The 16659-nt window shown below is 45.6% G+C and overlaps 1 protein-coding gene across 1 annotated transcript in view; it reads left to right on the top strand.

The window, feature by feature from the left end:
* Window positions 1–5779: 5779 nt before the first annotated feature.
* The window catches only part of KANK1 (KN motif and ankyrin repeat domains 1), a gene marked incomplete at both ends in the record, with an annotated part of 51233 nt that continues 40353 nt past the window's right edge, over window positions 5780–16659 (top strand). The window contains one exon of the mRNA XM_082013395.1: window positions 5780–5816. Coding sequence (XP_081869521.1) covers window positions 5780–5816 — 37 coding nt within the window. The remainder of the gene's footprint in view (window positions 5817–16659) is intronic.

Here is a 16659-nt window from a genome sequence, read left to right on the forward strand (position 1 = left end):
TGCCTGTTGAAAGGATTTACAAGGCTTCTTTTGCTCCCATCATACTGCAGATCCTGCAGAAAAAAAACATGCCATACTGAGAGGTGGCTTTTTTTGGTTGCCTGCTTAAACATAATCCAAAATAACTTGCCTGTCATATTGCATATGGTAAGAATCGTCTCTGTATCATCTCTGTTGATGAAGAGAGCTGAATCACAACAGACTGCGGCCTTAGAGAGGCTGCAGCAAACCCTGATCCCAGGGAATTTTTACTTTTGCATTTTAGGGTAGCCTGGGCAAACAGCCTGTGCTAGTGATTTATTTTGTTCAGTTAGTAAGACTTGAGAAGTGACTGAACTTGCATAGTTTTGCTTGTGATTCGGATGCAGCATTAAAAAGACATTCACTCTAGAAAGCATGTGAATGGGTGAATTGTTACATGATTAAATAATTAAGTGAAACTGAAAATTATTCACAGTTTACCCTTACCTTAAAGTTGACTGCTCTGTGTCTGACCTGAAAAAAATCCTCATATACCCGTGTTCTTACATGTTTTTTAACTTTAATTATAAAAAAACAACCAACAAAATTATTTCTTCCTTCCAAATGTTGCCTCGCTGTTTATCGGCCACCTGTTTTGATAAGCATATGAATAAGAAGAACACAGCTACAGTAGGCGTAAGATTGAAAACAAAATACCAGTGAGAGACAGTCATTCTCCCGGGGTAGATACCAACCACAGAGCAACTCCTCATATACTTTCTCTTCTGCTGCTGCTGCTGGCTTCAGCCCTTGCTTCATTTAAATTGCAGCTGGCATATTTGGTTGAGGATATGAATTAGGTTGCAAACGTTCCTATTTCCTGCAGAGCCACACTAGTTTGGAAAGCGCTTGCCCCTCTAGTTGAGCAGGAGAAGGGATTTCCAGTGCCAGTTTCTTCTTCCAGATAGGGAAATTGCCATCCATGTGCTTAGATGGGTTTTGCATGTATCTTGGCTCTTGTCTGCAAATGTTATCGGTAAGTTGCAGAATGAAACAGGGCGAGTTCTACTGCTGGGGGACAACCCACATGTGAGACTGAAGTGTCAGGCTGAAATCTTGCTGCACTGATGTATAACAGGAATGGAGCAGTACCAGTTCTTCCTCGAGTGTTGCATTTCGTGGGTCGACTTGCTCTGTCAAACCCCTCTATCCCAGGCCTACTTAATCACTGCTTTGCACTTGCTGGACAGGATTGCAGAGCTGGTTTCCCTCATGGGACCTTACTTTGGCTGCATCCATCTAAAAAATTAGGAGCCAGTACCTTTGAATCCTGCACAGCTCTGCCCCACAATGCACCCACTCTTAGTCCAGATCTTGAGCAATAGCATCTTAGAGTCTCAGCCACACTTACCCTGAGAGTGGTTCAAGATACCTGCAGATCTGGAGCTTGTTTGAGTGGTTGACGTGACCGTTTACTCTTAACAGTCTGTCTGTGCCATGAGAAAAAAAGAAAAGTTATATATGCATACATGTATATGCATATATACTTAGCCTAAAGCTCCACTGCCTGGGAAACCAAGACCTGTCGTCTTGAATCCCACAAGCATCACCACTTCCCACATGTGACCGCGGTCCCTGGACAGGAAGACTTTCATGATTGCTCTTCCAGTTTAAGAGCTGAGTTACATTTCTCTTGTAATTACTGTGTTGCCAACATGCTATTCTACAACTGCTCTTAGATCAAACATCAACTGTTTTCTGTCTTAAGCATCTCTTGCAAACATCAGATTGAAGTGGGAGCTGAATTTTCTGCAAGGTCTGTGCCCCTTCAGTCTGCTGTGTGGATGCCAGAACTGATGTATATATACTCAGGTATTTCTGGTGCAGAAATACCAGCATAGGTGTAGGTGAACTGACAAGATGCAACACAAAGGAGGAGCAAGGTTCTTGTCCTTTGTGATTAGGACAGGATTAGGACATAGGCTTTATGTTGTGCCAAAAGAATCACCATTCTGGAAAAACCTGTAAAAGCTGGAGTGTCGTGATAGTTTGTAGAAACTGAGAATCATGTGTGTTTAAGGTTTCTGCTATTGAACCTCAGGGCAGAAAAGAGTTTGAATACCTAATTCAAAACACTTTAAACAACTGCTTCATTGAGCAATAACACTTCATATAGCTAGTCTCTGCTTGTTTTGCATTTGCCCTAGGGTCTGTAAATTGCAGTATTCAGAGGCAGGCATGGGGTGAGCATGTAAAAACACATGGGCAGAAAGTTGAAGAGTTGGGAGTGAAATATATAAGCGCCTGTACTAGTTTTCTTTTGTAAGATAGCTGTACGGGGGAATGTGCTTTGGTGTAGAGTGGACTAAGTTTTCCTCCTCTGTGTATTTTAGCTGGCCTCCAGTGTTGTCCTGTGCCTTGCCCACAGGAGACACTTTCTGTCAAAGTGCAGCTATTGGAGGGGGTGTTGCTGGGGAATCACGTTCAATACCTTTCTAAAAATGGTGCATGTACATGCTGGTGCAATTTCAGAAATTCTGTTCCCAATGTATTGCTGTGGCTCAAAGCAGCATGAATTTCCTTCATTCAGCAATCTGCTGAGCTAGATCAGATTTTTTCCATACTTTGACAGCTTGTTTAATAGGCAGGTTGTCAACTGCAGTTACATTTAGTCTGAAGAAGAAAAAAAAAAAGGAACCAATTCTTCTACTTAACTTGGGTACAAATTATGAGACCCTATATTTTTGTCTTTTTTCTTCTTTTCCTCTATCTATTGGATGGAATTTACTTCCTAAATTATTTTATTAATCCTCATTCAAGCTCAGAAGCATCATTGTTTTAACTAAAGGTGAGTTCGTTTCTTAATGGAGGTATTTAAGCCTGTGCCGCTTTGAAACCGATAGAAGCGTACCCAGAAGGGAGTTTGTACCAGGTCAATTACATCTCTTTAAGCCACAACAAAATGTAGACCTGAGGCCCTGTTTTCGCTTTCAGCAGACTCTTACTAATTTTATGTCGATTCTTACCTCAATTGCGTTTGCTTCTCGCTATGAGGAAGCTCTCCTCATGCATGCCCGTGATGGTGACTAGTGTTTTTGAAACTGATAGCATGAAGCTTGACAGGTTTTACTTTTAAAACCCATGACAAGTTTCCAGGCATGCCGCAGCATGGGTTGGAAGTTGGGGCTCGCTTTTTTGGTTGACCCGCTGTCATTTGGGATTGCATTGCACCTCAGAGAGGTGGGTTCTCCCCAGGGCACCCTCCCGCCCGTCTGGCTGTGCCCATCCCTGGGTGCATGCTCTGATGTCTGCCCTTGCACAAGCGTTGGTGCCAGTGCAGCTGGTGGTGTGAGGAAGAGTCAGCTCGCGGAGCTAACTAACATCCAGCCCTGCAGAAGCGCTGAGACAGGACCCTGGAGGACTTTGGCCAGAGAGATGCAAATCTTTGTCTCCGGTTTCAGGAGCAGCCTCCGTTGAGTTTTCTGTGCTTCCAGCGGGATGGGAAGCAGCAGGCGGGCAGAATGCGGGCTGCCTGATAAAGCAAGGGCTACGTTAGACAGTGTGGGTGTTCCACTGTGCTTCAGTGGTTAGGCTTACAGCGGTGCAAGCCTTTTGCTGCAGCAGCCTACAGTCAACGCGTACAGTGAAAGCCAGGAAGCATGCCTCTTAACAGTGCTAGTAAGAAGCACAGAGCTGTGCTGAACAAATAAGAAGCAGGTGGGTTAGTTCAGCCCTTGGTGTGCCCTTGGGTGCCTGCTGGTAGAGTCTAAGGTCCAGCTAAGTGCAGCCTGCCCTGAGACAGCGGCTGTCCTGAGAAGCTTAACGTGGAGACAGATGATTATTTCAGTAAGCATTCATTGTAACTCGGCAGAAGTTGCCTTTCTTGAGCTTAAGGCATAACTTTATATCCTGATGGCAATGGCAGAGAAGGGAGTGATGCTTTAGAATTTGTGCCTTTGAAAGGAAGTAGTTAATATTTTCCTAAAAGCGCACAGATTTCAGACTTTGGTCCTGGCTGCAGACTCAACCAGCAACATGCTTTTTTTTTTTTTTCCCCTCATGCTTTGTTGTTTCAGAAATCTGGTAATTAATGTTATGCCTGGTATCTTGTGATGAGCCTCTTTGCGTCATGGTCTGTGCCGGATGCCTGCTTTATTTTGCTGTTTGTAGCCTTTTGCTTGTACAGTCTTTATGACAGTTTCATTTCCTGCCCTCTTTTCAACAAGAGATCATGAATTTAAGAGTATACAGCAGAGCTTGGGGAGAAGGAGTTGCAATGGACATCCTTCTGCATTCTTGGAAAATTCATGTCCAGATTGTACCAAAAATGAAGTGATTTGTGCTTATGCTCCTTGAAGGGGAAGACTAAGCTGTATTAGCCTGTGTGATGGAGCTCCATCAGTTGTAAAAGACAGCCAGCTTCTCCATCAGTCAGTATACCTTTGACTCAGATTCACACTGCGCTTGCACTAATTAATTTCTGGGTTTTCTTTTCCTTTGCTAATCTGCTTAGCTTTTAGATACTTCCACGCAGGTACCGTCAGAGCCAAATCAAACATAATTGGAAAAATGAGACTGGTTTGTTGAGGAGCTGTCAGAGTCAGTCAGACTGGGGGTTGGCGAAGCGGGGCGTTCTTCCTACACCTAAGCCCCACCTATCTGAGTCAACAAAATGAAATGCTGTTTGGATTGTGGAAAACCTGCAGCAGAGCCAAGAGGAGGCGTCTCTGCAGCCCCAGACAAGTCAAATTCGTTGCTCTGAGGATGAGGGCTGCGCTCGGGCTGTCCCCGCGATGGCAGGGAAGGAGGCGTGGGAGCCCGGCTGCAGGGCCACCAAGGCTGGCTTTGCAGAGCCAGCCAGCGGCCGGAGAGCTGCAACCCTGCTGCTGCCTTTGCTTCTGCCTCTGGCTCAGCTTCTGCTCCACAGCCACCCGCCCAGGGCGACATCGCCTGTCTTCTGTGCCCGCAGCCCGAGCTTCAGGCGGGCACTACTCAGTTCCATCTGCCACATGCGGGTTGAAAGGAAACCCAACACCCGGCAAATCTGTCGCTGCTGGGGCCTGCAGGGGACAGGCCTCACCGTCAGCCATGCACCGTGCCGGCCCAGGTCCCATGATGGCGTCGGTGTGTCCCCTCCAGGCTTCCACGCAGCAGCCGTCGGCCGCCGGGTTTGTCAGGCGGTGGGGATGCAGGTGCTGGCTTTGGCTGCGTCTGCAGTGGGGTCCTTCGGCCCTCACCTCCCTCGGGGGGCATCTGAACCCAGGAATGGCAGCTGGTCCCCCACTCGCTAGTACAGCTCTTCTGTAGGTGCTCTTCACCTAAAAATCTTCTAACCCTGCCTATGTAAACCTCTGGGTAGGCTAAAACTTATGTAGGTGCTGGCAAGCGCGAGGAAGCTGCCCTGGTACAAGGGAGGCTAGGGACAGGCTGCAAAAAAGCTGAGCGCAGACCAGAAAACCCAAGGCCAAGTGCAAATGCAGCTGGTTACATCCCCACTGAGGACAGATCCGGAGCAGCAGTCCTCCTTGGAGGTTGTCAGAGAGCCACGGTTTGACGTCAGACGTCAGGACAGCTGTGGGTTTTGTGATCGCCAGGATGCTGTAACTAATGCAAGTGACTGCTACGGTGAAGTTTGCCCTGAAGATGAGACTTAAAACACTCAGAAAGCCTAACGCTTAATGTACCTAACTTCCTAAAACTGTGTGTTTTTAACGGCCTTTTTCTCGTCTGTTTCAGGTTGCATGTCTGGTTGGACTTGATGCATGGCGTTTGCATGACACCTAACAGAGCCTAGCTCTGGATGTGTCACTGAGCAAACATGGCCTACCCAGCAAATACTAATGGCAGTGCTACAGGTAACTAATTGGGAACGCTTTTCCCCCTTCGGATTATTAATGAAAAAACAAACAAACAAACAAACAAACAACTTGTGTTCATAAATGGTGAAATTAGCAGAAAAGGGAAGTCGCAGCAGTTAAATACTGAAAACTAATTTCCTGGTAGATCAGAGCCTGTGTCCCCTCCTCTCCCCTCAACCCTGATAATCTGTTAAATATTTAAAGTGTGGAAAGTTGTTTGCAAAGAGGTAAGGGCGGGCGCTGGGTCGCTCAGCATGCAGTGCTGTCTACTTCCATCGACCAGACGCCGAGAGGCCGAGGGCTTTGCTGCAAAAAGTCATGTGGTTGTTATCCTGTGCCTGTAATTAACTTGTGAGATTAACCAGTTTATACACATCAAATCCCCAGCCCTTCTGGGTCACCCTTACTGGTCAGGCTGAATTTTGTTTCTTGCTTCTCGTCAAAACATAAAAGCATTTCTCAAGCAACATCAGGAGGAGATTTCAGTTCATTTCACTTTTTCCCTATTTTAAGAAGCTCCCGAGATGTCTGTTTTGGTTGGGTGATACTCCTTGGAATAGATTGCTTGGCATGTTCAAAGGTTGCTGCAGAGGACTGACAGGTCAGGAAGGGGCAGAGATTGCAGAATGATTGATAAAAGCAGCGTTCCTCCTTGCAGTTGTGTCAATATTTTCCTGTTCTCCTGATCACTGCACAAACATAGCTGTAGCCCAATAAAGCCGAGTCAGCTACAGTTGGGATTGTATGGAAAATTTCAAGTGCACAGCAGGAGCTTGTGGGTGCTCTTTTGAGACCTCCTCATGTAGGTATGATGGGATATGGAGTTATCAGTGAAGGCTGAGGTGGCTGGGAGCACTTGGTATATCCAGGGAAGGAACATTAAACATCTTTTTTGGTGGTGGTTGTGTGAAATTTCAGCTTTTTTTCCTCCCTCTTACGTTCAAATGTTGCTTGCTAGATCATGACATACACATACTGAAAATTGGCTTATCTAGTGGATTTTAGCACCAGCCTCCTTTGAAAGTATGTTCTGGTATGGAAACAAATCCTAAATTACTTGCTGTGCTCACTGTAGAATTGTTGTAATTAGTGCAAGGGATTAAAGCATTTTGTGTGCAGGAAATTAGAAATATGGAGTGTCATTATCTGCAATTTACACAAAACAAAGTCTTTTTTAAAGGCTAGTGGAAGTTACATGAAGGCATTGGAGTTAGTATTATCTGTTGATGATTTAAGGTTAAATTTACCAATGTTAAATCCTGAGACCACTGAAAAAGGGTATTTTATCTTCTCTCCCCTGCCTTTTTAATACAATTAGAAGTATATTCTCCAAGAAAGAAATTATATCCTTTTGTAACCTTTTGTAATCGTTTTGAGAAGGCGGACTTCAAAACCTCTGCTGTGTGACTTAACTGTCACTGTTTACTGCCTAAAACCCCCACATAACTTGACTTTTTTTAGTGATACGCTTTTAACGTAAGTCATGCAGAACAATTCCCTCTGCTTACAAGGAAAGAAAAATTGTGCATGGAGTGTTACTGATTGGTTTACAAATTTCCCCCCCCCTACAGTAGAATTGGCTATTGAAAAAGTTGGTAGCCTGACGTGTTAAGTCTGAAAGAAGTTAGATGCTTGTACTGGGGATGTGTTAATGCCAGATGAAGTTTTAGTTCCAGGATTGTTATGCAAACAAGGCTTCTTGCAGCGTAGAAGCTGTTTGTTCCCTTATTCGTAGAAAGACGCTATAATGAATTGCAAGTATTTAATTCAAAACTAAATTGGACAACATTTTGCAGAGACTGTCAGGACTTGTTGGCTTTGCAAACCCTTGAGGCTGGCGTTGTAACATGCAGCTGTGTATGCCCGCGTCTCCAAATCCTCAGCAGTTCATAATGGACAGAGTGTTGGGCTGCAGAGATCTGTGATTTGTTACCCTGCCGTGCTGCCTGGGAGAGAATGCCTTTGGATGAGCAGGAACTGATTTGGGCGTTGGAGGTATTGAAGCAAGTTTCTTAATTGCGTGGAGCTCTGAGAGTGGAAAGGCAAACTTCAGGGGTGGTGTTTTTCTGCACCCTCTGAATCAATCAGCAACAGGAAAAAGAACTAGAAAGACTTGTTACAGACTACTAAGCTGCGTTTATGTTACTTGAATATTTTGGCAAGTTTGGCCACATGTTCAGCTGCATTCAAGTACGAGGTGACTAAGGAGCAGTGGTTTGCCTTGGTTAACTCGAGAATGTGAGTACTTGCACTGTTAAATGATTATGCCTGTGTGCCATTTCGGTAAATTTTTTCAGTATACAAGCCTATATGGACTGCTTCTGCAGATAAAATCTGTAGAGGAATGCTTGAATTTGGAACTTGTTTCCAGGAAAGGATCAAGCTATTTTGCATTTGTATAGAGATTTTTTTTTTTAAGGGTGTTTATGGGAAGTACATTTGCTGTAAATATTTTCAGTGAGTGTGTACGCGAGATAAGCTACAAAGCAAGTGATGACTTTACCATGAAAGCACCTTATCATAAATTTCTCTGCCTCCTGCAAATCTCAGTAAAGACATGAACTTTAAATGTGGCGAATAAATAACAGAGACTGTGATTTAGACTTCAGAATGGTTTGTCAATAGTTTGTTTGCTGCTGACTTACAAGTTTTATCACTCTGTTCCTGGTTTCATTGCACAAGAGGTCTTGTAGTGAACTCTATTTCTGTGAGCTGCAAGCTTATTAAAGCATTTTTACACATTTTGGAAGCTGGTTTAGAGGCTTGGTACTGATTTTGGACTAGGGTCTGTCAAAGCTCTGTCATCTGCTCAGAGGATAGCTGGAGGCTTTTTAATGCTAGTGATAGATAAATTAGTGCTTGCAGAAAAATTTGCTTTATCAGTTGGGTGCTGGGTACTCGCAACTGTTTTGCTGTTTTGAGTCTGCACCGGTGGCATCTGAGCTTCCTGCTCGGTCTGGTAAGCTCAGCAGGGTTAAGGATCACACAGAATCATTAAGGTTGGAAAAGACCTTTAAGATTATCAAGTCCAGAGCATGTCATGCACTTGTCCAAGGAGCTGCGGCCTGAGCTGCAAAATACCCCTGCGTCTGTGGGGAGCTATTGGAAGGCAGGACTTGTTTTAGTGACACAAATTAATTTCTCTTTGCATAGTACAAGAAAAATAAAAAAACAGGCGATTGTTTCTCGAAATAGTGTCTTCATTAACCGCTGCATGAAACTTCCAGTAATTGTTGGCTTCTGTGCTTGCTGAGAGTGGTGCATAAATCATCTATTCAATGAAGCTCTGCAAACATTTCTGTAGTGATATTTGTAGAAAGGTCCGTCAGTCAGCTGTGAAAAGAAAGCACAGTGCGCACAAGCCTAAAACTTAACCGGGCTGTTCGGAAATACTGGCTGGATTTTCATGCCTTTCACTAACACCTGATTTGCTGAAACTTTGTTTTCAAAACACATGTTCTGGAAGGCACTGAGTGGTGTGAAATTCCAGTCCAATTCCGCTTACTCTGATTTAGAAATTCCAGTCCAATTCCACTTACTCCTACAAGAAATGTAGGAGACTGATTTAAAAAAGATAAAGGATTAAAAACCGTATTGGTTTCTAACCATAACGAAAACCTCTGTTTTATTTTACTTCCCTAAGCACCTCACGCTCTGTATCCAGAGACTGCAGAATTGTCAGTCGTCTCTTTCACAGGGACAAAAAAGGTGTTTTAACGGAAAAAGCGCTTTTCCAGTGTCCCTCAGGAGGGCGGGCTGCAGGGGTCAGTATAGCAAGGCTGTTGCACAAACTCTTTCTTTGCTGTAAAGCAAATGCCTGTTGTTTTCTGTACATGGTGCCTGAGATTTCCCTGATCCTTCCTCTTCTCTCCCTTCTGTCTGCACCTTCCCCCTCACTCTTGTTTAAGGATTTGTGTTTCTGTGCCTTCCCATCCCACTCTTAAGATGCTTCTACTTACAGGAGTACTCCATCTTACACGGATTTATTTGAATTATTTTCCTGTGTGTTTAACTCCACTATATGCTTTTTACCTCCTTCAGATTTCTACACAGTTCTTAAAGCAGTGGCATTGTAGCACGTCACCATCATTTTTACTGTTGGTTTCCTTGCACCTGTAGAGCAAGGAATTGCTGCTGTGATAGCCAGTGTGCAGGCATCAAGTGCCTTTGCTCCCAGTTTACTCCTTTCACTTCCAGCCTCCCAGGGAGAGGGAGATGTCACCCCAGCAGACGCGGGCATCCACCTCTGCTCTGGAGAGCCAGCCAGGGGCTGCGGGACAGCGGGTGGTTCGGTGGTAGATACAAACATGGTTTTTATCTAGGTTCTCCTGCAGCAGACTGGTGTCCCCCAGGTTATTTTATATATGTGCAGTTCCTCTGCAGCACCCCGTGTGCCTCTGGTTATATGTGTTTTGTGTCTGAGCATTTTTCTTGACTCCTCAGTGAAGTTACAACTATGCACCAGTTAGTCGGAGAATGAGGCCATTTCAAGAGGCTCTTGCCTGAATTAATGTTGTTTGAGATATTAACGTCAGCGTGACTCAAAGACCAAATGTTTAATAAATGTGCTTTCCATCTGCTGGAATATAAATGCTTAAGCAACTGTTGTAAAGCATTATGAAAACCCCTGTTGACTTATTAACCCTTTTTATTGAAGCCAATATAATAGAACACATGTTTGCTTACAGCAAGTGTTTTTATCATACACGTCCTCTGCATTGATTTGCAACAAATAAACATTTGTAGACACGCTTTCCATTCAGTTACTGGATTATCCAAGGTAGAGCCTCTCCTATGATTTGATTTTCCTGACGCATACAGTCTTAGGCAATCGGCGTGGAGTTTTGTATGACTTCCAGCCTAATGATCTGAAGTGTAGTCTAAGAAGAAAGTGCTGTGCACCAGAACATTACCCCTATTACTACTTGTAGCAGAATATCTATCCACCAGTTTTCATTGCAGACCCTCAGTCAATAAATGGGAACCTACAGCCATGAAGAAGTTAGCCGTTGGAAGTGTTGGATTGCTAGGTAGCAGTCAGTCCGACAAAGCTTTTGTTCCCAAGTCTTGCGGCTGCGGGACGCAGGAGCCCAGCTGACAGCCTCTCTCCGCTGCTCTCCTGCGGGGTAGGTGCCACCAAGGTGTCATTGTAGGGCTACTGACACCCCAAGCTCTGAACTTAGCAGCCTTAAATGCACTGAGTTTGCTTAGCTGAGCAGATGCAAATGACCAGGGTTCAGGTGAGTTTGTATTTTTATCAAACCAGCCATGCAAGCAATGGTAATCTGGCTGAGTCAGGGCTGTGTGATGAGAGGCTATTTAAGCTTGGGCTTGCTCCCCTGTCACACTCCCTGCTCCAAGCCTGTGTCTGATAAGCATCAGATTTAATGGGGATGGGTGTACGCCGAAGGTGTGCTTTGGCAGCTGGTGGGAGACTCTTGCCATTCGGAGAGCCTGCTGAATTGCCATGTAGCCTTGTGCTTTCTGGATGGGCAGATGGCATGCAGGGCTGTCACTGGGATCCTGCTCCTCCCTCACCCACGAGTGATCTAGTGAGTCACTCTGGTGGTGCCCAGTATTTAAAAACAAGGGAGGGTGGGACCCTGAAATCTGTGGGGTGAAGGGTGAGTGAGCCGCCAGTGATTTCACATCAGCTCTATCATAAGGTGTATCCAAATTTCCATCAGTATTCTGTAGTACACTCTCTGATGCCAGATCTGCCATAAGGACAGATGGCTGGAGATGGGAGCACATGATCTCATGGCCAATGCCAACTTTCTACTTGAAGTAATACTTATTTCTTCTGCAACTGCTAGTTGATACCTGTAATCCAAGGGTGCATTTGCTGCTGCAACAGAGAGCTTGAAAGCACATTGATTTGCATTTGCCCAGCCTGTAGGCCTTTATAAGACCATAGATGATCTGGCATCACGCGTCTTCTTTTACAGAGGACTTGCTGCATGAAGAGTGCCCTTCAGGACTGATTTTGAACTCTTCTGGAAAGGGAAGGGGCAGGAAGAAGCTAGAACGGATACAGTAAATACAGTGTGATTAGGAGCTGAGGACATAGCAGTCTGGTCCAGATAGCCCAGTCCTTAGAAACGGAAATTGGATGTGGTGGGAAGCAGATGGCCCAAGACACAAAGCCATACAAGATGCAGAAGCTTTGCAGCAGGACAAAGCGCCATGAGAAACGTAACATTTAATCGGTCTGTCTTTTGTTCAGAGATTACTGCAGTTGTGTCTTGTTCTGGATTATCTTCTGCAGCTGCCCGGAAGCTTCTTGCATCTCCCCTAGACAGAGGACTCTGTTCATCCCTCTCTGACGCAGGCTCGCTCAGGGAGCAATGCACGCTTTCCTGGTCTGAGCTGTTGAGATGCACTTGCATGGGCAGCATCTCACGTGGCCTGCTGCTGCTCCCTGTGGAAATCCATGCCCTCTACACCCTCGGAGGCAGCTAAGAGAGCTGATCTTGTATTTCAAAGCCAATAATGCTCTAGGGACTCAACGGGCACGCCTTGGTGTTCATGGTACCTTGCAACCTTACTGAACTGGTGGCGATTAACAGTGATAAAAGCCCTTAGGTCTTGTGATGGAAGTCACTGCTTTGCACTGATCTGGTGGCGGTCAGGTGAGAGCTGCCTGTGTGGAGGAGCAGCCCGTGGGGATTGGTGGGGGGCAAGCACCGGTAGCAGGGCAGGCACGTGCCATGGGAAAAACACCAAGAATAAACTTTTTCTAGACTTGAAAAATTATTCTCTCTGCATCTTTTTCCTTCCATCCACTCTCAAGATACACAGCTTGGCAAATCTTGGGGCCATTTAGCCCAAAAGAGTGTATGTTTCCTCAAAACTAATCTACAGGATTCCTCACTCCCTCCCCAGATTCTCCTGCAGAAAGCAGTTTATGAATAATGTGTATGAATCTCCTCCCTGTGAGAAGGGATTTTGTTGCCTTTAAAAGGATATGGTCCCCCAGGGAAATGGCTTGGATGGAAATAGCCTGGTTACAGCTGGCTGTCTTCTATTCGTGAACACTGAGTGCCTGCATTTAGGCATGTTCCTTGCAGAAGGGTTACTGCTGGAGCAGAAGTCCTTGGGAAGCTTCTTCTAACAGCCACCTCTCTCCTCCCCCTGTTTCGTGCCGTTTTGTAGGGTTTTGGATGAGAGATGACAGAAGGGCCGCCCTTCCCGTATCATGTTTTACAGCAGTTTTAGGGGCTGAGGGAGCGCCTGGGCTGCCCACGTTGTCATTGCTGCTGTATCTCCATTTCCTTCCTCTGGAAACACGACTCCCCTTGCTGGCAGAGTACAGATTCCTGCTGGGATGTCCCCGTGTGACCAGCTCTGAGCTTCGGGAGAGAAGCGTGCTTCTGGCCATCCTCCCCTTTCTTTCTCCCATTCCCTCCTCTGATTTCATCCGGAAATTGCACCGACCATACTGTCTGAAAGTGATGGTTGACCTCTGCAGTGGGATGCACGTTGCAGCTTCCAGTGCATGAGTTTCGCAGATCAGCCAGGTCCAAACAGGGCTCTCCCCCTCCTCAATCTCTCTAACTCTTCAAAACTCTTCACAGCATGTGCTCTGTCTGTGTTAGATAGAGTCTCCTGAGGTTTTTTTTCACCTGACTTCACACAGACTTTGACAAAATTAAGTGCTCAGATGCTTGGAGAGGTAAGTGAGTGTGAGATCCCATCATATTCTTTCATGCTGTCGGTCCATCTGCTTACAATACTTTCTTCCCTGTAGAAGTAGGTAATGTGACTCTTACTCCTTCTCACAGCCTATCCCTTTTTCTTGCTGAGTTTCTCCTCCCTAGTTATTTCACGCTGTAATGAGTGTTTTATGTGACTGTCTTCTCTTTTTTTTTATTAATATATTCTTATATGTTTTTTCTAAATAACAATATATTGCTTTCCTTCAACATACAGGACACGTCTGTGATATTTCTGTATTGCTCTTCAGTATTTGTGTGAAAGTAGGAGAGGGAGGGATGGAGGGACGGGGTGGAAACTGTTTTTAATAGCTATGTTTGAAGGTTTGGTCAGATTAGGGTGAGGATCAAATTAACTGATAATTGGGAACAGATTGTTCTCCCTATGTAAACCAGACATCACTGGTCTGGAGTAGTCTGTTATCGCCGAGGGGCATGTTTGTTGATGTACTCCTAGCCCCTTCCTTACCTTCTTCTCACAAACCCAACCCCTCTGCCTGGAGCACCGTCCTATGGGTTGCAGATGATCTAATAATAAAAAGAAAACACTTGTGCAGCTTAGCTGCTGTTACTGGAATTTCAGGTCTAATCCTAGCGAACAGGTCAAGTTTTTAACACTTCATCTAAACTGCTCAATAAATCTAAAGTGTGCTGCTTTCAAAAAAAAACCAAACACCACAAAAAGTACCATGCAAGAAAATACAATTATATGCATGGTTGTGGTTTAAAAAGTGGACTGACATTTGTGTGTGGTAGAAGCACCAAGACAAGATCAGAGCAGTCATGTTTGAAGGGGTTATGAGGATCAACGGTGTTTTTCACTTCAAGAAGTCAATGGCAGAGCCCTTTCTCCCCTTCTTCCTCCTCCCTGCAGCAGAAACATGTTTTTCCACATCTTAAGTTAAAAGGTTAAAAAAAAAAAAGAAGCATATTTTAGAATCATTCTTTTCTGCTCTTGTCCTCTGTTTTTCCGCATGGAGACAGATGGCAGTTACATAGATTTTAAGCTTGCCAGTACTTGAACGTGCTCACAAGACTGTGCATCCACTGCATCGCCCTTTAGACTTTTGCCATTCTCCCTTGCCATCATTAGTTACAGTCCTGTTCCCTTCCTCTGCTCTCAGAGAGCGTGTCTGCCATCCAGGGTGTTTGTCCTTTCCTTTTGTTCCCTGACATCCCTCTCGGCCCCCTCCTCCAGTGCTCAGTCTCACCCCAGCTCTCCCTGAGGGCATGCAGGGACTTTTCCCCTGGGTGCAGTCCCTGGGGAGCACAGCCTGCACCTCCACCCTGATACCCAACCCTCCTCCACCCTGATACCCAACCCTCCTCTGCTCCTCGCTTTGCCTTTAACGCACAGTCTCGTCCTCACAACCCATCTTAGTTGGTTCCTACTTCCCAGTGTGGTGGGAACTGCATTGTTCACAAATCTGGGAAAATTACTTCCCCTCTTCCTCTGCAGAGAAAAGTTGTAAGGCTACAACTCTACAAGCAGGCACATGGCTTAGCCAGACCATCTCAGCCCTTTTCCCTGCCGGACAAGACACTAGGTGCAACAGCCAAGACCACAGCAGCAGGAGAGACATCACTGTGTGAAACTTGAGTGTAGCACCAAGGCCAAGTGCCGGGTCCTGCATTTCTGTCACAACAACCCTGTGCAATGCTACAGGCTTGGCGAGGAGTGGCTGGAGAGCTGTCCGGCAGAAAGGGACCTGGGGGTGCTGGTTGACAGTCGGTTGAACATGAGCCAGCAGTGTGCCCAGGTGGCCAAGAAGGCCAACAGCGTCCTGGCCTGTATCAGAAACAGTGTGGCCAGCAGGAGTAGGGAAGTGATCATGCCCCTGTACTCGGCACTCATGAGGCTGCACCTTGAATCCTGTGTTCAGTTTTGGGCCCCTCACTACAAGAAGGACATTGAGGTGCTGGAGCATCTCCAGAGAAGGGCAGTGAAGCTGGTGAGGGGTCTGGAGAACAAGTCTTATGAGGAGTGGCTGAGGAAACTGGGATTGGTTAGTCTGGAGAAGAAGAGGCTGAAGGGAAACCTTCTTGCTCTCTACAACTACCTGAAAGGGGGTTGTGGTGAGGTGGGTGTTGGTTTCTTCTCCCAAGTAACTAGCAATAGGACGAGAGCAAATGGCCTCAAGTTGCACCAGGGGAGGTTTAGATTTGATATTAGGAAAAATTTCTTTACTGAGAGAGTGGTCAAAGATTGGAACAGGCTGCCCAGGGAGGTGGTGGAGTCACCGTCACTGGAGTTGTTCAAAAGATGTGTAGACATGGCACTTTGGGACATGGTTTAGTGGGCATGGTGGTGTTGGGTTGGTGGTTGGACTTGATGATCTTAATGGTCTTTTCCAACTTTAATCATTCAATGATTCTATTTACTGTCCTTCTCTGATCCTGTTGCTGTGTGACATACTGCATGCATTGTTTATCAGTAACATGGCATGTTACTAATGGACATACATAGTCTTGCCCGTGGGTCCTCGTTTAGTCATGTGTGGCACTTGGTTTTTCGCCAGTTTTTGTGGCACTTTTCCTTACCTCAGCCTTTTGTATAATCGGTATGCTACTGTGGGTAGAAGTGCAGTATTTCTGGATTAGTATTTGCTACTAGAAATCCAAGGTGCTTGACTGCAGTCTTGATCCAGGTGGGAGAGAGATGCCTAAAACCATAGCCTGTACAGTCTCCCTGGCAAAGCCGTGAGTTCCGTCCTGCACGCCCTGCCTCTGCTCAGCTGGATAAGTGGGGGGTGACAACTGAAGCACATGGCATGGGTACCTTCCACACTGGCAGGATCCACCACCAAAAAGTCTGATTTGTTCAAATGCACCAGGAGGCAGTCGCTAGGCTGATGCTTCTACTTGAGTTTCCAACAGGCAGAAGTTCACTTTGCATCCTTGTCTGTGGCATAAGAAGCCTGTACATGTATTTTCAGATTTGAGAATGTGTGTCTTTCTTTTGCATCCATGGATTTTTCCTTTCTCATGTGTACATGTTCAGTGTCATTCACTTTTTGTTTCTGCAAAATGGGAAAGCAAAGCTGACCCGTAAAGCCCTGCTGGGAGCTCCAAGTTGAGCTGCTAGCTTGCTCCGTTCTAACACCTCAGTAGAAACAAGCAAGTAT

This window comes from Phaethon aethereus, assembly GCF_964289735.1.
Source record: "Phaethon aethereus genome assembly, chromosome: Z".
NCBI lineage: Eukaryota > Metazoa > Chordata > Aves > Phaethontiformes > Phaethontidae > Phaethon > Phaethon aethereus.